Raw genomic sequence first — 23789 nt, 5'->3', positions numbered from 1 at the left:
TCCAGGCTTTTACCGGGTTTAATTCCATCTCCACCACAGGTAATGGACACTGGTGTGGACTTCCCTCATAAGCAAACATCTGGGGAAAAGGAGTTGTTCATGTGGGGGTGATGTCCAAGTCTCACTGCAGTAACTCAAGTGTCCATTTGTTGATCCATTAAGAAGACACTTTAGTACCACTTGGTTCTGACACGGGCGGCACAGTGGCGCAGTGGTTAGCACCGCAGCCTCACAGCCCCAGCGACCCGGGTTCAGTTCTGGGTACTGCCTGTGCAGAGTTTGCAAGTTTTCCCTGTGTCTGTGTGGGTTTCTGCTGGGTGCTCTGGTTTCCTCCCACCTCCAAAGACTTGCAGATTGATAGGTAAATTGACCATTGTAAATTGCCCCTAGTGTAGGTAGGTGGTAGGAGAATGGTGGGGCTGTGGTAGAGAATATGAAGTTAATGTAGGATTAGTATAAATGGGTGGTTGTTGGTCAGCACGGACTTGGTGGGCCGAAGGGCCTGTTTCAGTGCTGTATCTCTAAATAAATAAAGGAGTGTGTGCGGTGAATGTAAAATCACTTTCTGTAGTCTGGTGATGTAAGTAAAGTGACTGTCCAGAAGGTAGTGAGTGGGGGCTGAGTATATATTCTCTGTTCCTCTCAATACAGGAGGTGGGTGCAATTTATTAATGTGATATTTATCTGCTGTTCCTGACTTAAAACTGCTGTCAGGCTGGAAGGGGTGGAACTAACTTCCAGGTAGAAAGGCCTGTTAGAGTCTGGGGTGATCAGGACAGTAACCTGCATTGCTGTCTGTTTTAAGACATTCACTGATTCTGTGTGACTATCACCCCCTGCTGGCCGAATATCTTCCTCATCACCTTTCAATAGTTCATACAGTGGCTTGGCCAAATCTGCAAAGTTCAGGATAAAACTTCTCTGATATCCTCCCGACCCCAGAAAGGATGGCAATGCCATCTTCAATACAGGCAATGGGAGTCTCTGAATAACTTTGACCTGATGCTGATCCGGACTGAGTCCCATCGCAGAGATTTTTATCTCCAAAAAGGTGACTTCACTCTGCACCAACTGAGCCTTTTTCAGGTTCACCTTCAATCCCACTTTCTGTAACAGATCAAAAAGTTCATTTAAAAGCAACAAATGCTCTTCGACAGTTTCTGTAACAAGGAGGAGGTCGTCTACATATTGGAGGAGAACCGATGGTTTTGAAAATACCTTCACAGTTTGTACCATATGCTGGTGGAATATTGACAGTGAGTTCTGGAAGTCTTGTGGTAGATATGTAAAAGTAGACCCTTGCCCCTCGAATGTAAAAGTGAATTTATACTGGTCCACCTGAGCAACTGGGATACTCCAAAAACCATTCACTATGTCAAGTGTAGAGAAAACAGTAGCTTTGGGAGGGACAGATGTTAACAGACAAGGAGCCTGACTAACGGTCGGGTTCTGTCGTGGGGAAGCTTTGTTTAATGTTCAATAGTCGATAGTAAATCTCCATGAATCATCTGTCTTCCTAACAGGCCGTATAGGAGAGTTAATAGTGAAAGATCTTTTATGTAATATCCCCTGTTTTTCCAATGAGACAATGACTGATCACAAACACAGAATACTCTCCCTCAGAATAGGATACTGTTTACAGGAGCGATGGGGCGGGCCATTAATTTGAATTTCACCAGACATCCTTCCACAATCGTGTTTAGACTCAGCAAAAGCTGCTACATGATCAGTGATTAAAGCATTAACAGCAGGCAGTGAGTGAGTCAGTAAAGCAATGGGTTCAGGCTGTTTAATGGCAAATACTGAGTGAGTGTCTGAAATTTGTTCAATGTCCCCTGATCCTGAACTAACCCATAAACAGTTTGGATTGTAATGCACAATAGCTGTCAGTATGTGGAGAGGATCACTGTCCAAAATTCCCTTTTCATTGGTCATACACATATGCACAGTTTGACAATCTATACTGGGATCGTGCCCAAAATAAAACTGATACTATCTCCGGGGTAAGCTGAAACTTTAGTGTCTGTAACACCAGTGACAGTGAAGCAGATTTTCCCTGTCACAAGATGGTGCGAGGGTGTGGGGTGTGTAAAATTGTGACAGATGAACCAGTGTCTATCGGCATATTTTACTGTCTGACCCCAGGCAGCAAAGTGGAAACAACCAGTCGACCGTGACCGTCTCGTCTGAACCCCACCTCAGACCAGGCTGGTGGGGCCAGACCCTGTCAGTCAGGGTTTCCAGTCCCATGTGAAGGTGCACTCGTGGTTTGTGCCACGGGACATCCTGATGTTTGGGTGGTTACCAAGGCCTGTATAATAACAGACATTTTTTACAAATTAGAGTCCAATGCATCTATTTTAGTTTCTATAGTACTGGACAGGTGTGAGGTCTAATGGGGTGGATTTGATCATTGTTAAATCTCCCACCCCGGTTCCCGACTGTTTACTGCTCCAGTTTGACAGAATTATAGCACACTGCTGACTGTTTAAGGTGTGGTGCAGACGGAAGGGCGTGGGGTCTTTCTACTATTTGGATGGGTTTCCCTTTCTGGGAATCCTGTCTCTGGCTTTTATCATACATCCAAGCAGTGTTTGCTTCACGTAGATCAGTCCAGAGTGAGTTGTCACGAACAGTATGACCTCGGGCTGTTTGTAAGGCAGGCTGTATATTTTTTAGATATACTTTTTTAAAAGTGTCTTCATCTTTTCCGTTCAGAGTCTTACCATTGGGATTTCCCTGTAACATCTCATAAATAATGTATAGTCAGTCACCGAATACAGTGGGGCTTTCATGAGGGCCCTGTTTAGTTTGATATATCTTTTCCCCCAGGTCTATGTTATCTATTATCAAAGCAGTGATCATATCATTCAGGGCAGTATCCCAGTTAAAAACAATAAAAGGAAGATTACCTCACTAATCTGAGGTAAGAGTGGACAAGATAACATTCTTCATATCACTGTCTTCGAGACTGGGTGGTAATTCTGAAACACCTACAAGTGCTGTCTTAGGTCTATGGGACATGTTTGTGGGTTGATTGGTCCTAATTGTTAAACACATGCCTGTAGTTTGGAATAGTCTAAGGGTTGGGATCATCCTCTGGACCCTGGCGGAATTGCTCCTTGCCCCTCATTCCCATTTCCCGGTAGTGGATTTTGGGGATTTTCTCCCAGTCCCACAGCTGGAATATTAGGAACCACTTGAGTTCTAATTCAGACACTAACTGGGTTTTCTGTATTTGGGAAATCAAGTGGAGCTTTCCCTTCACAGGGGATTTTTGGGATTTCCTCTTTGTTACTATTGAAATAGGGCAGAGGACCTGACACAGAAGGAGAGGCTGGGGAGGAGATTAATTTTCACAAAATTCATCAAATTCCAGCCCATAATCTGGGTAAAGGTCTCCCATGGTTACTGCCACGACAATTGCAGTTTGTTTTCCCAGCTGTTTCTCTAACTGGTGAATGGTAGCAGGACAGTGTCAGTGAACTTTATCTTACAGTGGAGGGAACACCATTCTGGATTCACGTCTGCGGCTGCAGAAATGCCTGTCAATTCCCCTAACTATCGAATCTCCTGTCACTCTGGCTCTTCCAGTCTTCCTTGTGCCCCTCCCCCGTGCAGCTGAACCATCCATGGTGCCATGGCCTTGTCTCTGGCTGCACTCCCCAGGTGAACCATCACCTTCCTCAGTATTCAGTACTGAATACCTGTTGGAGAGTGAGACACACTCAGGGGTCTCCTGCATTACCTGTCTGTTTCTTCTTGGTTGCCTGGTGGTCACCCATTCCCTCTCTCCCTGCCTACTCTTAAGCTGTGGGGTGACCACATCTATAAACGTGCTATCCAAGAAGCTCTCATCCTCACGGATACGCACAGTGACACCAGCTGTTGTTCAAGTTCCACAACCCGGAGCTCGAGCTGCTGCACCTTTACAATCGATGTCAACGGTTTAGATGAAGGGATCGAGTGTAATGATCGAATGTGCTGACAATACAAAGTTAGGTGGAAAAGTTAGCTGTGAGGAGGACACAGAGGTTACAAAAGGATTTAACCAGAACAAGTGAGGAGGCAGGAACGTAGCAGATGGAATATAATGTGGAAAATGTGAAGTTATCCACTTTGGTAGGAAAAATAGAAAAGCAGAATATTTTTTAAATGATGAGAGACTGAGAAATGTTATTATTCAGATCTGGGTGTCCTTGTACATGAATCACAGCAAGTTAAAGTGCAGGTACAGAAAGCAATTAGGGAAGCAAATGGCATGTTAGACTTTATTACAAAGGGATTGGAGTAAAAGAGTAAAGAAGTCTTACTGCAGTTGTATGGGGCCTTGGTGAGGCCACACCTGCAGTACAGTGTACATATCTGGTCTCCTTATCTAAGAAAGGATTTACCTGCCTTAGAGGGAGTGCAACAAAGGTTCGCTAGGTGGATTTCTGGGATGATGGGATTGTCCTGTGAGGAGACATTGAGTGGACTAGGCTGATATTCCCCGGAGTTTAGAAGAATGAGAGCTGATCTCATTGAAACATATATAATTTTCAGAGGCTTCACAGGATCAGTGCTGGGAGGATGTTTCCCCTGGCTGGGGAATCTAGAACTAGGGATCACAGTGTTGTGACCGAGGCAGGAGGAGTGTACTGTCTTTTCTAGTTCCACTTCTCCACAGATCACAACATATATTTAAATGTTTACCCGGTTACCGGTACAGCCAATCACACACTCTATTTTTTTTTATCCCAGATTAAAATACACCAACCAGGTTTCTTTAATAAACAACAAAATTATCAGTTTATTACAAAACAAGACTTAATCAGTAACAAAGCAAACATTAACACACAGATTGAAATATGAAAGTTCCCTTTTTAAATTCCCCAATTACACTTGCACACATTGGGAAAAATACAGAAATTCTCTCTGCAGAGGTCTGTTACAAAAATACATAAAGAGACTACTATTGGCTAAATATTTGCTAATTTTTGCCAAAGAAAGAGAAGATATGGAAGGAAGTTCGTTGTCCCTTTTATGGTCTGGCATCCAGGTATACGGAGATGGGTCACTGGGATCATTTCAGAAGCAATCCGTTCTGGAGATGTCGTGAATTATTCCAGTCGACTTTCCAGGAGAAATGTGGCATCAGGGTTTTTCCAGCAGCACACTCTTGAATTGTAAGATTTTTCTCAGCTTCTCAGGAGTTCTGCAACACCAGGGATTTTAGCTCCCTCACACTGGATTTTTGCAGGATTTCTGCAAAGTGACAGAGAAGGAGGTGAGCTGGCTGGTTTCTTTTTCCCTTGGCAGGAAAACACCAACTATCTGCAAACAGTTCACATCCAACTAAACTGAAAACAATGTCCAAACCCCAAACAAAGAGTCGACCTCCTGACCTCCATAAAGCTTAACATGTGACTTCTCTGTAACCATTATCCCAAGTCACCAAGGGTTCTGTTGTTTTCTGAGCCCAAATCACAGGTGGTTTCTGGCACAGGTTGTTTTCAAACAACATCTCAAGTGTCCTTTTGGTGAACTTGGTAAAAAAAACATATCCATGGAATCTTTTCAGTTTTAACACTTTAATGGGAGCTGGTTCAATGACATCAGAAGGAAGGGCTATGGTTACATTGGGTGGGTCAAGGGTGATGGGTTCAGGCTGGAAGGTTGCAGGAGGAGGTTGGAAGTTGGGAGACTTGCTCTAAATTGTACACACACCATTTTCTCCAATGCTAATGCAAACAACGTGGCCACACAAAGATAGCAAGGAGAATGGGAGGAGACAAATAATAGTGGGTGTATCTTCCACCTTGCTGCAATTTGAAGGCATTTAAAAGTGAACTGCTCATTGCCTCGATGTTTCAGCTGACTGGTAACAGAGGGCTGAATTGCAACACCCTGCTTATTTATTGTTCAGAAAAGCCGCAGCAACTTGGGTCTCATACACCCAATTTGTCCAGTACCACAGGAAGGAGAGCAGAGGGAGAGACTAAGGAGGGCTCTTCTCCCTCAGCACATGATGCGGGAACGCCAGCAACAGGCAGAACAGGAGGATGAGGATGCTCCGAATGATAACATCCAGGAACGGCCTTATCACAGACGGGCACTGGCACATCATCACATCCTCAGGACAAGGACAAATTACCCCCAAATATCAGAGAGGCAATGCCAGAGACGCCTGAGGTTGTCAAGTGAAATGGTCACAGAAATTTGTAGGATCCTGCGGCATGACCTGCAGCCATTTGGGTTTGGTAGGCATCCCATGCCAGTTGCCTTGACGGTGACTGCGACACTCAATTTGTTTGCTAGTGGGTCCTTCCAGGGATCAATGGATGACATATGTGGCATATCACAGTCTGTGACCCACAGGTGTATCAAGGCGGTGACCAGTGCTCTTTCTCGAAGTGCCGATGATTTTATTTACTTACCTGTATACTAGGACAGCCAGGCAGCAAGCTCTATGGCCTTTGGTGCCATCGCTGGATTCCGAGGAGTGCAAGGGGTGATCGACTGTACTCACGTGGCCATTAGAGCTCCCTGGGACCAGCCTGCTGTATTTGTGAATCACAAAGCCTTCCACTCTTTAAATATACAACTGGTTTGCAACCACAGGAGAAGAATAATGCAGGTTTGTGCACGTTTTCAGGGAGCTGTCATTACTCCTACATTGTGATGAATTCACAGCTGCCAGCAATATTTGAGGAACCAGCCGAAGTAGACGGCTGGATCCTGGGTGACATGGTACATCATCCCCAAAGTGCTGCTGTAGAGAGGTATAATGCCACTTACACATCCACCAGAGCCAGGACCGAACACACCATTGACATGCTGAAAATGCGATTCCACTGCCTGGACCGGTCTGGAGGGGTTCTTCAGTACACACTGCAGAGGGTGTCACGAGTAATCATTGGCTGCTGTACCTCGCACAATCTGGCAATTAGACACAGCAACATTCTGCAGGTGGAGGACCAGGAGGAACACCAGTCCTCCTCAGATGGGGATGACAGTGAAGAGGGTGAGGAGGACGGCAACAATGCCAACAATGCAGTTATAGATAAAAGGGCCATGGAGAGACATAGAAGGGACATCAGGGAGAACCTCATATTTACACGTTTCAGCCAACAATAAGCCACTTCATCAAGGAACGTTAGTAGGAGAAAGAAAATTCCCCAAATATATTCACATACACATGAGGTCATCTTCATTGCTGGAATCAAAAGGAAGGGCTGTTCTGACAACAGCACATGACCCTGCAGTGGAGATGTACCTGACGGCCTGTATCCTATAAACTTCATTAAAAGAGACCTGTGTCTCCATTGGAAGAATTGTCCAGCATCAAGGCATTAACCAGCACACGTAGGAAGCTACAACTTTTCTGCACTTTGATGTGACCGGCAGATGAAATCTTTGCTGTGCGACAATGGAACCGAGAATACACCAATGCAAGGAAAGTAAGGGTGTGACCACAGAACCACAAATGTAAGGTATGTTAGTAGTGAAAAGAGTGATTAACCATCAAACAACAAACAGCCATCATTGAAGACTGAAGATTCAAATGTCAATGATAAATGGAGACTGGGAACTTTCTGAAATGCTTTGCAAACATCAATGTGTTCCTGCCATTGGTCTCCAATGAACATTTTCCTTTTCATCTGAAACCAAGCAAATGATTTACGAGAGTGCATCAAATACTAAAGTAAATAAAGATGTATTTAAACTTCTGGAAGATGTGTACAATATTTACAGTATCTTTGTGCTCAGAACTGTTTCTTTTTACGTTTTGTCACACTATGTCTAGGTGCTACCCTGACATTAGCAGCTGAGCTGGAGGCAGTCTGCTCAGTGCACTGCCCCAGTGCTGTGGATGACCGTGGTGGGCGTCCACTGGAAGAACGGGGCCTTGATGGCTCCATCATACTGGGGGTCTGCAGCACTGGTGAGTGAGTATCCCATGTGTGCTCGCCTGCTGGAGATAAGAGTCAATGTCGGAGGGGAGGACAAGAGGCTGTTTACTCTGGGGGTGTCCTGAGAGGAAGGCCCCAGGGAAGCTGGCATGCGCTCGTCCTCCATCTGTGTGCACAATGGCACCTGCCTGTCTCCCTGAGGGGAAGGAGCACCTGGAGGGAGGTTCAGGTTCCTCGTCTCCCTCTCGCTTAGACTCTGTTGCATGGAGCCCACGGCAACAGCGATGGAGCACAGGTCAGATCAAATATGGCTCGGGTGCTCAACCAGACTCACCACGGAGCTCACCAGACTCTGGACTGAGGAAGCCATACACTCATATACCTGGGACATGGCAGACGTCATAGCTTGCATGGACTCCTCCATGACACGCACAAAGCCACACACGACCTCAGGCATCTCCGACATATTTCCCACATGGCTTTGCTGCACATCCAGCAGACTTCTCATAGCAACAGTCAAAGGATCACCGTGAGCGAGGGGCTGAGCAGGGGCCTGATCCCCAGCAGTCCTCCGATTGTCAGGGGACCCGGCTGGCACATGCTCCATCAGCTGCTGGGACGTGTCTGTGTCGTGCACACCAGATTGTGACTCAGATTCTAATCTTAAATCCCCCGCAGACCGTGTGGATGTATCTGCGCTGGTGGAGGTGGGAGAAGAGGCAGGTGACTGTGCACCCTCTGGGGAATTGGCTTCTTCTTCCTCTTCAGAGGAGGTGTCTTGGGCCTCGTGGCGTTCACTCGAGTGTGGACACCTGCAGTGGAGACACAAACAGAGGCACATTCATCACCAGCTGAGTATGAGTTCACGCACTTCCCTTTATTGTTCACATATGGCTGCAAGACTGAAGATGACATTTCATCTTTATTGAGGACCTTGCCTCGCCATCTGTAATTGACCTGCCTCCATCCTCTCACAATTTCTACAGTCTCCTCTTCAGCCGCTGTCTGGACTCTGATGTCTGGAACACCTCCACCTGTCTTTGCCCACTCGCTGGTTGTGGGTGCGTTTATCCTGCAGGAGACAGTGCAGAAATAATGACATGTCAAAAGGTGAATCGCAACCATTGTAAACATCACTCGTTCAGGACTGACTTTCACACAACACATCCAAGCACATCAACAATGCCAATCGTCACCTTTGCACACAATCGTTTAGTGTACGGCACCAAGGCTGTTCACACATTCCACTGCATTCCTTGTCTGCCCTCTGTCTTAAAGAGATGGAGTCAGGGAGAAAAACAATGAAACAGCTTTGCCAAGACCACTTACCCTCACCAATCCGAGCAAGTCATTGTTACGTTTGGAACACTGAACCCAGGTTCTCCGTGTCACCCCACAGTTCGAGATCTCCTCTGCTTCCTCCACCCAGGCTGCCTTGGTCAGGTGGGAGGGTCTTCTGACTCCATCTGCAGGGAAGTGAACCTCCTGCCTTTCCCTGATGGCCTGGAGGAGAACCTGCAGGGTGACATCACTGAACCATGGGCAGAGACACTGCCTGCTGGCTGACATCTGCTTTGCTTCTGCTGCAAAAGAAATAAATAATATGAAGTTGGTGCTAGATTACAAAAATTAAGGGAGGCAAAAGCATTTTGAATTAAATACAAACTTTACTTCAGGTTCCAGTGCAGAGACTTACATGACAGGAAGACTGCTGATCTTTGCGGCTGCAAACACAATGTTTTATCGCCGTGGCGATCATGGTGCTTTTGACCCAGTGACAGTGGTTCCACCAATGAAAGGATGCCCCACCGCATAAATCCTACGTGCCCCCGTGCCTGTCACCGCACAGTTCATTTACATTTAAATCGCTTGTGAAACAGGAATAATGGCGGAAGCAGAAGTTACGCCAACTTCCGGTCACAGTGTCGGGAACGCCGCAGATCTCATAAAATCCCAGCCATTGTTTATAAACCTAGGCCGGAACAATTTTCCGGCTTCTGTATCTCTCTGTGCCATATCTCTCTGTGTGCCTTGTCTCTGTGTGCGCCGTATCTCCATCTGTATGCCGTGTCTCCGTGTGCGGCGTGTCTCCGCGTGCGCCATGTCTCTGTGTGAGCTGTGTCTCTGTGTGTACCTTATCTCTGTGTGCGCCGTGCCTCCGTGTGTGCCGTATCTCTGTCTGTGCCATGTCTCCATCTGTGCCTTGTCTCTGTGTGTGCCCTGTCTCCGTGTGTGCCCTGTCTCCATGTGTGCCCTGTCTCTGTCTGTGCCGTATCTCCATGTGTGCCATGTCGCCGTGTGTGCCGTATCTCTGTGTGTGCCGTATCTCTGTGTGTGCCGTATCTCTGTGTGTGCCGTATCTCTGTGTGTGCCGTACCTCTGTGTGTGCCGTACCGCCGTGTGTGCCGTACCTCCGTGTGTGCCGTTTCTCTGTGTATGCTGTGTCTCTGAATGTGCCGTCTCTTTGAGTGTGCTGGATCTCTGTCTGTGCTGTATCTCTTTGTGTGCCGTATCTCTGTGTGTGCCGTATCTCTGTGTGTGCTGTGCTGCTCCAGCCCCCAACTTCTGCTGCTGACTCCACCATAATTCACAGCATCAGGGGGAGGTTCCACAATTTAAATGGCTTTGGCAGCTCGGGGCACAGTTAGAACACCCTGTCAGACAGAGGTCAGAAAGTGTGGGAGTGTCAGTCCCACCAGATCCAGAATACAAGTTTAAAGGGGAAACTGAAAATGCTTTTTTGGCTGAGAAAACACCAATGTCCTGAGAGAGGCAACAATAATAATAAACATCAGTGACAGTGATTGAAGTGGGCAGAGGTTCCATTCTCAACAGGACATTTAATAACGTTCAATGCTGGTATTTATGTCTGTTCAGTGGATTCCTGTTGAAGTTACGGCAGGAAGCTGCCAGAACAACTGTGGGTTTTCCACTTCATGAACTTTTACTATATTGGATATTCTGAGAGAATGATTTCCATATGGTATATGTTGCTGATAATATCATTATCTAATTCACTGCTGTTTACTTTACAGGTGATATCTTCCCTGTTGACCCTGCCTGGCCTGTGCCATTGCTCGTGACCCTTTGTCTTCTAATTGCAGCTTTGTCTGCTGTGATTTATTGGAATGTGAAACAATATCGACGTATTAAAGGTACATTCTCAATGTAACTGTGAAAAATGAAAATATATATCTACAGGCCTGGAAATCCAGTGGGGGTTCTCCCAGTCTCCCACTGAAAATTCAGTGGAAACCTGGAGGAATCCCTACAGAAACAGAATAAAAACCAGGTATCACTGAGGGCTCTGCCGATCTTCCATTGAAGTTAGACTGGGAGACAAGAGGAACCCTGTGGAATTTCAGGACTGCAGATTTAAACCAGTGAAATGTGGAAAGTAGACCAGCTTTATTTCATTATTGAGTGTTTGTTTGGGGGTCGGGTGGGGCGGGGGAGGGGCAGCGGTGGGTGGGTGTAGGAGACTGAACAATAAAGTGAAAAATAAAGGAATAGTTACAATTCCCACTTTTCTGTGAAATAGAAAACTCTCTTGAATTTTCAGTATTTTGAATAACTTTCACAGTTAGGTTGCCTATTAAATAATCTGCAATTTTGTTCCTCTTATTGTAAGTATGTTTTTAACATTTTCTTGTGAAAACAAGAATCCAGAGTAACATCAATAAATGGAGCTCTGTTCTACCTTTTTGCTTTTTCATTAATTCATGAAACTATTTTTTTGTTTGCCTCTGCACCAAGAAGATAGGTTAGATTTCCCACTTCCAGTGAATATCAGAAAATCACTAGAGTAATAGATGGTAAATCTCAGGATGGAAATGCACAGTTTCCTGATGAATTCCAGAATTGGTGCACTGGAATATTTACTCATTAAGAATCCAGATCAAATTCCTCCTTATTCAAATCAATAGAAAAGAATATCAGACGGAGTAAATCCCTGTGTTCAAGTAAATTCCTTCCCACGGCACCTTCTCATCCAAGCACAGGAGATGCAACAGCTGCCCTTTTACTTTTTCCCTTCCCACCATCGAAACCCCCAAACACTCCTTCCAGGTGATACAGTGATTTATTTGTATTCCTTTCAATTTAGTATACTGTATTCACTACTCACAATGCAGTTTCCTCTACATTGGGGAGGCCAAACACAGATTAGCCGATCATGTTGTGGAACATCTCCATTCAGTTTGCAAGTGTAACCCTGAGCTTTCAGTCATATTAATTGCCCACCTCTCTCTGACCTCTCTGTCCTCGGTCTCCGACACTGATCTAATGAAGCTCAATGCAAGCACAAGGAACAGCAATTCATCTTTTCATCAGGAACTTTACAGCCTTCTGGACTCTACACTGAGTTCAATAATTTCAGACAATAACCACTGCCCCCAATTTTTTATTGTTATGTTTTCAGTTTTTTTTTGTTTTTGATTAGTAGCTTATTATGTTTCTGTTATTCCCATTTACACCTCCTCCAGACCCAGATTTTGTTTCTTTACTTGTCTCATTACCATCCCTTTTGTTAATATTTCCTGCCTTCCATCCTATCACAGATCTTCCCTTTTGTTCTTTCCTCCCCTCCTCCCTTTCCTTGCGTCTGTACTTGTTGGTATTCTGAAACGTTAACTCCGTTTCTCTCTCCACAGATGCTGCCATACCTGCTGCATTTTCTGTTTTTATTTCAGACTTCCAGCATTTGCAGTATTTTGCTTTTGTTTAATGAAGTAATCTGCGGGAATTTTATGTTGGATGGGAAGCCCCGCCCACCAGCCAAAAAGTTGAGGGTGAACCTGCCTCTGCCAGGCCTGGGTGCCATGCCAGGATTTAATGTGCCCCAGGTGTTTAATTGGCCTTGGGCAGGACTTCCACCCATTTGAAGCAGGAGGTCCCACCTCCAAGAGCTGCCGGCCAATCTGCAGGCCAGCAGCTCTCCAACCCAGCAGCGCCACCGGGAGTGGTGGCTACTGCTGGAACTGCACCCAGCCGCCGCAGGGTCGTGGACACCGGCCCGGAAAAAAGGGGAGTGTCTGGGGCCTCGCCGGGGACAATCGGCCAGGCCCCGGTGAGGCGAAGAGGTGCGTGGAGTGTAGTGCAGTGGGTGAAGTTGGGGCATGGGAGGACCCTCCATCGGGCACAGGGTGCTCAATCAGGCGGGCCTCCTCCTGGGGGACCTCAGCTGCTGGGAGGAGGCCCTTAAGAGCCTTGATTGGCCTGGGGTGGTTGGGCCGATTCTCGCCTCTGCCACCCCTTGTAAAATTGCGGGGGGGGGGTGGGGAAGGGATCGGGAACGGCACCCCCCGCCTCCCACTCAATCTTACAACACCACTGCCCCCCCCCACCAGTCCGCTCCTGCGGGGGGCGTAAAAGTCCAGCCATCATTTCGACTATTCACCACAATGTTTTTGTTGTGTCTTTCCAGAGCTAGAACTTCGGAAATCTATCGTAGCATTTGGTAAGAATTCAATATTGAATTATACACAAACTGCAAAGAATGTTAATTTTGGAGTAATTGCAAGTTTAATTCAGTTTGTTTACATTTTTTATCCATTAAGATCGGTTATTTCTACATAGAATCACAGAATTGTTACAGTGCAGAAGTGGGCCATTCGGCCCATCGTGTCCGCACTGACTCTCTGAAGGAGCAATTGCCTCAGTTCCATTCTCCTGCCTTCTCCCCATAACCCTTCACATTCTTCCTTTTCATAGAAATAGGATAATTCCATTTTGAATGCTTCAATTGAACCTGCCTCCAACACTTTCTCAGGCAGTGCATTCCAGACCTTAACCACTCACTGTGTGAAAAAGTTTTTCCTCATGTCACTTTTGCTTCTCTTATCAAATACTTGAAATCTGTGCCCTCTCGTTCTCGATCCTTTCACGAGTGGGAACAGTTTCTCTCTATTTATTCTGTCCAGACCCCTCATGATTTTGAATACCTCTATCAAATCACCTCTCAGCCTTCTCTTCTCTAAGGAAAACAGTTCTAACTTCTCCAATCTATCTTCATACCTTAAATTCCTTCATCCCTGGAACCATTCTCATGAATCTTTTCTGTACTCTCTCCAATGCCCTCATGTCTTTCCTCAAGTGCAGTGCCCAGAATTGAACACAATACTCCAGCTGAGGCCGAACTAGTGTCTTATTCAAGTTCAACATAACTTCCTTGCTCTTGTACTCTATGCCCCTATTAATAAAACCCAGGATACTGTATGCTTTATTAACTGCTCCCTCAACCTGTCCTGCCACCTTCAATGACTTATGCACATATACACCTAGGTTCCTCTGCTCCTGCACCCCTTTTAGAATCTCCAAGTTCTTCCTACCAAAATGAATCACCTCACATTTCTCTGCATTGAACTTCATCTGCCACCTGTCTGCCCATTCTGCCAGCATGTCTATTTCCTTTTGAGGTTCTACACCTGTTCACAATGCTTCCAAGTTTCATATCATCTGCAAACTTTGAAATTGTGCCCTGTTCACCAAGGTCTAGGTCATTAATATAGATCAGGAAAAGCAAGGGTCCCAACACTGATCCCCGGGGAACTCCGGAACAAACGACAAACCTTCCTCCAGCCCGAATTCACTCAGCCAATTTCGTATCCATGTTTCTACTGTCCCTTTTATTCCATGAGCTACAAGTTTGCTCACAATTCTGTTGTGTGGCACAGTATCAAACGCCTTTTGAAAGTCCATGTCCACTACATCAACAACATTGCCCTCATCAACCCTCTCTGTTACCTCCTCAAAAAACTCCAGCAAGTTAATTAAACATGATTTTGCCCTGAGAAATTCATGCTGGTTTTCCTTAATTAACTCACATTTGGACATGCGACTATTGATTTTGTCCCAAATTATTTTTTCTAGACGTTTTTCCACCACCCAAGTTAAACTGACTGACCTGTAGTTGCTGGGCTTATCTTTACACCCTTTTTTGAACAAGGGTGTAACGTTTGTAATTCTCCAGTCCTTGGGCACCACCCCTGAGTCTAAGGAAGACTGGAAATTATGGCCAGTGCCTCTGTGATTTCCACCCTCACTTCACTCAGTATCCTTGGATGCATCTGATCCAGCCCTGGTGCTTTATTCACTTTAAATGCAGACAGCCGATCTAATACTTCCTCTTTTATCAATTTTAAATCCTTCTTGTGTCTGATTTGCTTCCTCTTCCAACATTGCCTGGGTTGCATCTTCTTCCTTGGTAAAGACAGATGCAAATTATTCATTTCATACCTCAGCTATGCCCTCTGCCTCCATGTGTAAATCCCCTTTCTGGTCCCTAATCGGCCCCACTCCTCCTATTATCATCCTTTTGCTATTAATATGCCGATAGAAAACTTAGGGATTTTCTTTAATGCTAGCTGCCAGTCTCTTTTCATGATCTCTTTCGACCTTCTATATTCAGCCTGGTTCTCAATAGTATTTTCTACCTGGCATCTGTCATAAGCACACTTTTTCTTCTTTATCTTAATCTCTACCTCTTTTGTCATCCAGAGAGCTCTGGATTTGTTTGCTCTACTTTTCCCCTTCGAGGGAACAAATCTTGACTGTGCCCGAACTATCTCTTCTTTGAAGGTAGCCCACTGTTGATCTCCCAGTTTTCCTGCCAGCTATTGACTCCAGGTAATTCACCCCAGCTCCATTCTTACACCATTGAAGTTGGCCTTCCCCCAGTTAATTATTCTCACCCTGGATTGCTCTTTGTCCTTTTCCATAGTCAGTCTAAACCTTATGATACAATGATCACTGTCCCCTAAATGCTGTCCTACTGATACTTGATCCACTTTGTCCACCTCATTTCCAAGAACCAGGTCTCGCAGTCCTTCCTTTCTCATTGGACTAGTAACATACAGTTGTAGAAGATTTTCCTGAACACACTCCAGAAACTCTTGCCCCTCACTGCCCTTTACATTACTACTATCCCTGTCTATATTGGGATAATTAAAGTCCCCCATTAAAACTATCCTATAATTTTTGCACCGCTCTGTAATTTCCCTGCAAATTTGTTCCTCCACGTCCTTCCCAATAGCTGGTGGCCAATAGACAACACCGAGTAATGTAACTGCACCTTTTTTATTCCTTAGCTCTAGCCAAATTGATTCTGTTTTTAACCCCGCTGGGACATCCTTTTTCTCCAGCACTGCAATGCTCTCCTTAATCAATACTGCCACTCCTCCCCCTTTTTTCCCTTTCCAATCTTTCTTGAACACCTTGTATCCAGGAATATTTACCATCCAGTCCTGCCATTCTTTGAGCCAGGTCTCTGTTCCAGCGACAACATCATATTAGGGGAGGCGGTGGCGTAGTGGTATTATCACTGGACTAGTAACCCAGAGACACAGGGTATTGATCTGGAGACATGGGTTAGAATCCCACCACAGCAGAAGGTGGAATTTGAATTCAATTAATAAATCTGGAATTAAAAGCTAGTCTAATGATGGCCATGAAACCATTGTCGATTGTTGTAAAAACCCATCTGGTTCACTAATGTCCTTTAGGGAAGGAATTCTGCTGTCCTTACCTGGTCTGGCCTACATGTGACTCCAGACCCACAGCAATGTGGTTAACTCTTACATGCCCTCTGAAATGGCCTAGCAAACCAGTCAGTTGTACCTAACCGCTGGACGGACCACCCGGCATCGACCGAGGCACTGGAAACGACAACGGCAAACTCAGCCCCGTTGATCCTGCAAAGTCCTCCTTACTAACATCCGGGGGCTTGTGCCAAAGTTGGGAGAGCTGTCCCACAGACTATGTCAAGCAACAGCCTGACATAGTCATACTCACAGTATCATAACTTACAGACAATGTCCCAGACACTGCCATCACCGTCCCCGGGTATGTCCTGTCCCACTGGCAGGACAGACCCAGCAGAGGTGGCAGCACAGTGGTCTACAGTAGGGAGGGAGTTGCCCTGGGAGTCCTCAACATCAACTACCGACCTCATGAAGTCTCATGGCATCAGATTAAACATGGGCAAGGTAACCTCCTACTGATTACCACCTACCGCCCTCCCTCAGCTGATGAGTCAGTACTCCTCCATGTTGAACACCATTTGGAGGAAGCACTGAGGGTGGCAAGGGCGCAAAATGTACTCTGGGTGGGGGACTTCAATGTCCATCACAAAGAGTGGCTCGGTAGCACCACTACTGACCGAGCTGGCCGAGTACTAAAGGACATAGCTGCTAGACTGGGTCTGCGGCAGGTGGTGGGGGAACCAACAAGAGGGGAAAACATACTTGACCTCGTCCTCACCAATCTGCCTGCCGCAGATGCTTCTGTCCATGACGGTATTGGTAGGAGTGACCACCGCACAGTCCTTGTGGGGACGAAGTCCTGCCTTCATATTGAGGATACCGTCCATCGTGTAGTGTGGCACTATCACCGTGCTAAATGGGATAGATTTCGAACAGATCTAGCAATGCAAAACTGGGCATCCATGAGGTGCTGTGGGCCATCAGCAGCAGCAGAATTGTACTCAACCACAATCTGTAAGCTCATGGCCCGGCATATCCCCCACTCGTCCATTACCATCAAGTCAGGAGACCAACCCTGGTTCAATGAAGAGTGCAGGAGGGCATGCCAGGAGTAGCACCAGGCATACCTCAAAATGAGGTGTCAACCTGGTGAAGCTACAACCCAGGACTACTTGCATGCCAAACTGCGTAAGCAGCATGCGATAGACAGAGCTAAGTGATCCCATAACCAACGGATCAGATCTAAGCTCTGCAGTCCTGCCACATGCAGTTGTGAATGGTGGTGGGTAATTAAACAACTAACTGGAGGAGGTGGCTCCACAAATATCCCCTTCCTCAATGATGTGGGAGCCCAGCACATCAGTGCAAAAGATAAGGCAGAAGCATTTGCAACAATCTTCAGCCAGAAGTGCCGGGTTGATGATCCATCTCGGCCCCCTCCTGAAGTCCCCAGCATCACAAATGCCAGACTTCAGCCAATTCGATTCACTCCGTGTGATATCAAGAAACGACTGAAGGCACTGGATACTGCAAAGGCTATGGGTCCTGACAATATTCCAGCAATAGTACTGAAGACCTGTGCTCCAGAACTTGCCGCACCCCTATCCAAGCTGTTCCAGTATAGCTACGAAATGGGCATCAACCCTGAAATGTGGAAAATTGCTCAGGTATGTCCTGTACACAAAAAGCAGGACAAGTCCAACCCGGCCAATTACCGCCCCATCAGTCTACTCTCAATCATCAGTAAAGTGATGGAAGGTGTCATCAACAGTGCCATCAAGCGGCACTTGCTTAGCAATAATCTGCTCAGTGATGCTCAGTTTGGGTTCCGTCAGGGCCACTCAGCTCCTGACCTCATTACAGCCTTCGTTCAAACATGGACAAAAGAGCTGAACTCAAGAGGTGAGGTGAGAGTGACTGCCTTTGACATCAAGGCAGCATTTGACCTAGTATGGCATCAAGGAGCCCGAGCAAAACTGAGGTCAATGGGAATCAGGGGAAAACTCTCTGCTGGTTGGAGTCATACCTAGCGCAAAGGAAGATGGTTGTGGTTGTTGGAGGTCAATCATCTGAGCTCCAGGACATCACTGCAGGAGTTCCTCAGGGTAGTGTTCTACGCCCAACTATCTTCAGCTGCTTCATCAATGACCTTCCTTCAATCATAAGGTCAGAAGTGGGGATGTTCGCTGATGATTGCACAATGTTCAGCACCATTTGCGACTCCTCAGATACTGAAGCAGTCCGTGTAGACATGGAGCAAGACCTGGACAATATCCAGGCTTGGGCTGATAAGTGGCAAGTAACATTTGCGTCACACAAGTGCCAGGCAATGAATCGCTCCAACAAGAGAGAATCTAACCATCTCCCCTCGACATTCAACGGCATTACCATCACTGAATCCCCCACTATCAACATCCTCAGGGCTGCCATTGACCAGAAACTGAACTGGAGTAGCCATATAAATACCGTGGCTACAAGAGCAGATCAGAGGCTCGGAATCCTGCAGCGAGTAAGCCTGTCCAACATCTACAAGGCACAAGTCAGGAGTGTGATGGAATACTCTCCACTTGCCTGGATGGGTGCAGCTCCAACAACACTCAAGAAGCTCGACACCATCCAGAACAAAGCAGCCTGCTTGATTGGCACCCCATCCACAAACATTCACTCCCTCCACCACCGACACAAAGTGGCAGCAATGTGTGCCATCTACAAGATGCACAGCAGCAATGCACCAAGGCTTCTTAGACAGCACCTTCCAAACCCGTGACCTCTACCACCTCGAAGGACAAGAGCAGCAGATGCATGGGAACATCACGACCTGCCATTTCCCCTCCAAGTGACACACCATCCTGACTTGGAATTATATCGCCGTTCCTTCACTGTCAATGGGTCAAATCCTGGAACTCCCTTCCTAACAGCACTGTGGGTGTACCTACCCCACATGGACTGCAGCGGTTCAAGAAGGCAGCTCACCACCACCTTCTCAAGGGCAATTAGGGATGGGCAATAAATGCTGGCCTGGCCAGCGATGCCCACATCCCATGAATGAATAAAAAAAAAATATTTCCTCAGGGCAATCTGCGCCTGGACCTCACCAGTCTTATTAACCACACACTGTGCATTCACATACATGCACATTAACCCTGATTCAGACTTTATTACTTTGTCCCTTACTGTGATCCTGCCAAATAACTTACTATTTCCTACTTTCGTGTTATCTATTTCCTCCAATATTCTGTGCTGCTTGATATTCCTCTCTAATACTTGCTCCTGGGTTCCCACACCTCTGACTAGTTACCAGTTTTGTTTCTCTCCAATCTGAGCTCCCTCTCAGGTTCCTAACCCCCTGACAATTTAGTTTAAACCCTCTCCAACAGCACTAGCAAATCCCCCTGCGAGGATATTCGTCCCAGTTCTGCTAAGATGCAACCCGTCCATCTTGTACAGGTCCCACCTGCCCCAGAACCAGTCCCAATGTCTCAGAAATCTGATGTCCTCCCTCCTACACCAGTTCTCCAGCCACATGTTCAATTACTCAATTCTCCTATTCCTATGCTCACTTGCACGTGGGAATGGGAGTAATCCTGAGATTACTGCTTTTGCGGTCCTGCTTTTTAATCTCCTTCCTCGCTGCCTAAAATCTGCTTTCAGGACCTCATCCCCCTTCTTACCTATGTCATTGGTACCAATGTGGACCATGGCCTCTGGCTGTTCACATTCCCCCAGAAGAATGTCCTGCAGCCTCTCCGTGACATCCTTGACCCTGGCATCAGGGAAGCAACACCCCCTCCTGGAGTCACGTTTGGTGCCACAGAAACACCTGTCTGTTCCCCTAACTAATGAATCTCGAGTCACTACTGCTCTTCCACTCCTCTTCCTCCTGTCCTGTGCAGCTGAGCCACCTGTGGTGCCACAAACTTGGCTGTGACTGCGATCCCCTGAGGAACCATCACCCTCACCGGTATCCAAAATGGAAAACCGACTCGTGAGTGAGATCGTATCAGGGGACTTCTGCACTACCTGCCTGGTTCTCTTAGACTGCCTGGTGGTCAACCATTCCCTATCTGTCTGTATGCTCCTAACCTGTGATGTGACCATCTCCCTAAACGTGCTATCCATGTATTTCTCTGCCTCACGGATACACAGCAGTGACTCCAGCCGCCGCTCGAGTTCCGAAACCCGAAGCTCAAGCTTCTGCAGCCGGTGACACTTCCTGCAGATGTGTTTGTCTAGGACACATTTTGCTGCCATGACTATCCTTTACACTAAAGACGAATAAATTGCTCCACTATATATTAGAATCATAGAACATCTAAGGCACAGAGAGAGGCCACTTGGCCGATTGTGTCTGTGCTGGCCAAGAAACACTCCACCTATTCTAATCCGACCTTCCAGCATTTCGTCCATAGCCCTGCTGCTTATGGCACTTGAGGTGCATATCCAGACTCCTTTTCAATCAGTTGAGGGTCTCTGCCTCAACTAGCCTTTCAGGTAGTGAGTTCCAGACCATCACCACCCTCTGGGTGAATACATTTTTCCTCATCTCCCCTCTAATTTTTCTACCAATCACTTTAAATCTATGCCCCCTAGTCACTGACCTCTCTACTAAGGTACATAGGCCCTTCACCTCCACTCTATCCAGGCTCCTCAAAACTTTGTACATTTCAATCACATTTCCCTTCAGCCGCCTTTGTTCCAAGGAAAACAACCCCAGCCTATCCAATCTTTCCTCATAGCTACATTTTTCCAGTCTTGGCAACATCCTCATAAATCTCCTCTGTACCCTCTCCAGTACAATTACATCCTTTCTGTAATGAGGTGACCAGAACTGCACACAGTACTCAAGTTGTGGCCTAACCAATGAGTTATACAGTTCCAGCATAACCTCCCTGCTCTTATATTCTATACCTCGGCTAATGAAGGAAAGGATTCCATATGTCTTCTTAACCACCTTATTGACCTGTCCTGCTACCTTCAGGGATCTGTGAACATTCACTCCAAGGTCCCTCACTTCCTCTACACTTCTCAATATTTTCCCATTAATCGTGTATTCCTTTGCCTTGTTTGACCTCCCCGAATGCATCACCTCACACTTCTCCAGGTTGAATTCCATTTACCACTTTTCTGCCTAACTGACCAGACCATCAATATCTTCCTGCAGCCTCCAGCTATCCTCCTCGCTGTCGAGCACACGGACAATCTTTGTGTCGTCTGCAGACTTCTTCATCATGCCCCCTACATTTTACTACATTACTATATACCACAAAAAACCGGGGACCCAGTATTGAGCCCTGCGGATGCCACTGGAAACAACCCTCCAGTCGCTAAAATACCCGTCAACAATTACCCTTTATTTCCTGCTACTGAGCCAATTTTGTATGCACCTTGCTGTATTTCCCTGGATCCCATGGGATTTTATTTTTTTAACCACTGTGTCATGTGGGATCTTGTCAAAAGCCTTGCTAAAAGCCATAAAATGACCGCATCAACTGCATTACCCTCATGTATCTTCCTCGTTACTTCTTCAAAAAATTCGATCAATTTGTTCAGACAACATCTTCCCTTCACAAATCCACACTGACTATCCTTGATTAACCTGTTCCTTTCTAAGTGACAGTTTATCCTGTGTCTCAGAATAGATTAAAATAATTTGCACACTACTGCGGTTAGACTGAGTGGCCTATAATTATTCGGTCTATCCCTCGCTCCCTTTTAAAACAGAGGTACAACATTAGCAATTCTCCAATCCCGTATCCAGTGAAGAATGGAAAATGATGGACAGACCTACCGCTATTTCCTCTCTTGCTTCTTTTAACAGCCTGGGGTATATTTCATCTGGCGCTGGTGATTTATCTACTTTCAAGGATGCTAATCCCATTAATATTTCCTCTCTCCCTATGTTTATCACATCCAATACTTCACACCCCTCTTCCTTAACTACAATGTCTGCATTGTCCCTCTCTTTTATATTCATTAAGAACTATGCCAACATCTTCTGCCCCTAAACATAGGTCACCTTTTTCGACTTTCATGGGTCCTAGTCTCTCCTTAGTTATCCTCTTACTCTCAATGTATTGATGAAACATCTTTGGGTTCACCTTGATTTTGCTTGCCAATATTCTTTCATGCCCTATCTTTGCTTTCCTAATTTCCTTTTTGATTTCTCCCTTCCACTTTCTATAGTCCTCTCGGCTTTCTGTAATATTGAGTTCTCGATGTCGGGCAGAAGCTTTCCTTTTCTGCCTTATCTTACCCTGTAGGCTCCTTGACATCCATGGGGCTCTAGATTTGGCCATCTCACCCTTTTTTCTTTGTGGGAACATGTTTACTCTGAACCCCTGGAATCTCCCCTTTGAATCCCTCCCACTGCTCTGACACTTGTAGATGGTGGACAGGCGCTGGGGAGTCACGAGGTGAGTTACTCGCCGCAGAATTCCCAGTGTCTGACCTGGGAATGACCTGCAATGGAGATTCCTGGAAGTGACTGGAGGTCGATTTAAATCAGAGTTCAGTGGCCTTTGTGATGATGTCGACTGCCGTGGAAAGTGTGGCCAACAACATTCAAATGAGTACATGCTCGGTAAAACTGCATGAGCAGTATCCATGATGCACTGATGTTTGACAGGTGGGAGGTTTAGATCAGACACAAAAGTCCAAGGTAACAGAAATGACCGCCAAAGTATTGGCAATGAGCTCCAAAGTGGTGAAAGCACACACTCAGAACAAGTCTTGTGAGAAAGAATTTTCACTTCGGAAAGGAAGCAGGTCCGACTACAAAATGATTTTTTTTGCATGTCATTTGCTCACCCCCCTCAAACCCCACTATCCTCTCACCTTGATTTCACTGGCGAGCTGCACAAAACCTGGGAAACCTGTTCATACACAGTTAAAGTTCAAATCCTCATTCAGAATTCACTGTACAAGGATATCTTGGTTTAATCTTCAACATTTTATTTAAATACTTCGGGCAGAATTGTCCAAGACCTTGTGCTGCCACAGGGGCCTCGGAAGTAGCAGACCAACAATCAGAAAATTGCAGCTGTCTTCAGTGTAACCTCAATCAGAATGCTGCTTGCAGTGTTACATTTGTGTTCCCCACAGTGTTAATTCTATTGACCACTCTGACTTACATTGGGAATATAATTTGTGACAACCTGTGGGCACATTACACTGTAGAAACACATCCAGCAGAAACTAGACTGAGATTGACTTGGAGGCTAGGGATCTGTGAGTGCCGAGAGGGAATCTCATGATCTGGGAAGGTGGGGAAAAAGGGAAGTCACAGAAAGGGGATTATGGGATCCAGCAGGACTGAGGAGGATTTGGAGTGTTGGGAGTAGTCAGTGTCTGGTAGAGATTGCTAGGATCTGTCAGTATTGTGGTAGCAGGGTCTATCAGCCTTATATGAAAGGGT

The 23789-nt window shown here is 46.2% G+C and overlaps 1 protein-coding gene across 1 annotated transcript in view; it reads left to right on the top strand.

The window, feature by feature from the left end:
* LOC137346098 (butyrophilin subfamily 3 member A1-like) overlaps nucleotides 1–23789 on the top strand; it is an 84256-nt gene that overhangs the window by 23977 nt on the left and 36490 nt on the right. The window contains exons 3-4 of the mRNA XM_068009394.1: nucleotides 10931–11050; nucleotides 13321–13353. Coding sequence (XP_067865495.1) covers nucleotides 10931–11050; nucleotides 13321–13353 — 153 coding nt within the window. The remainder of the gene's footprint in view (nucleotides 1–10930; nucleotides 11051–13320; nucleotides 13354–23789) is intronic.

This window comes from Heterodontus francisci, chromosome 29, assembly GCF_036365525.1.
Source record: "Heterodontus francisci isolate sHetFra1 chromosome 29, sHetFra1.hap1, whole genome shotgun sequence".
Taxonomy (NCBI): domain Eukaryota; kingdom Metazoa; phylum Chordata; class Chondrichthyes; order Heterodontiformes; family Heterodontidae; genus Heterodontus; species Heterodontus francisci.
Note: the sequence above shows the minus strand (reverse complement) of the source record. Positions and strands in the feature narration are given on the sequence as shown.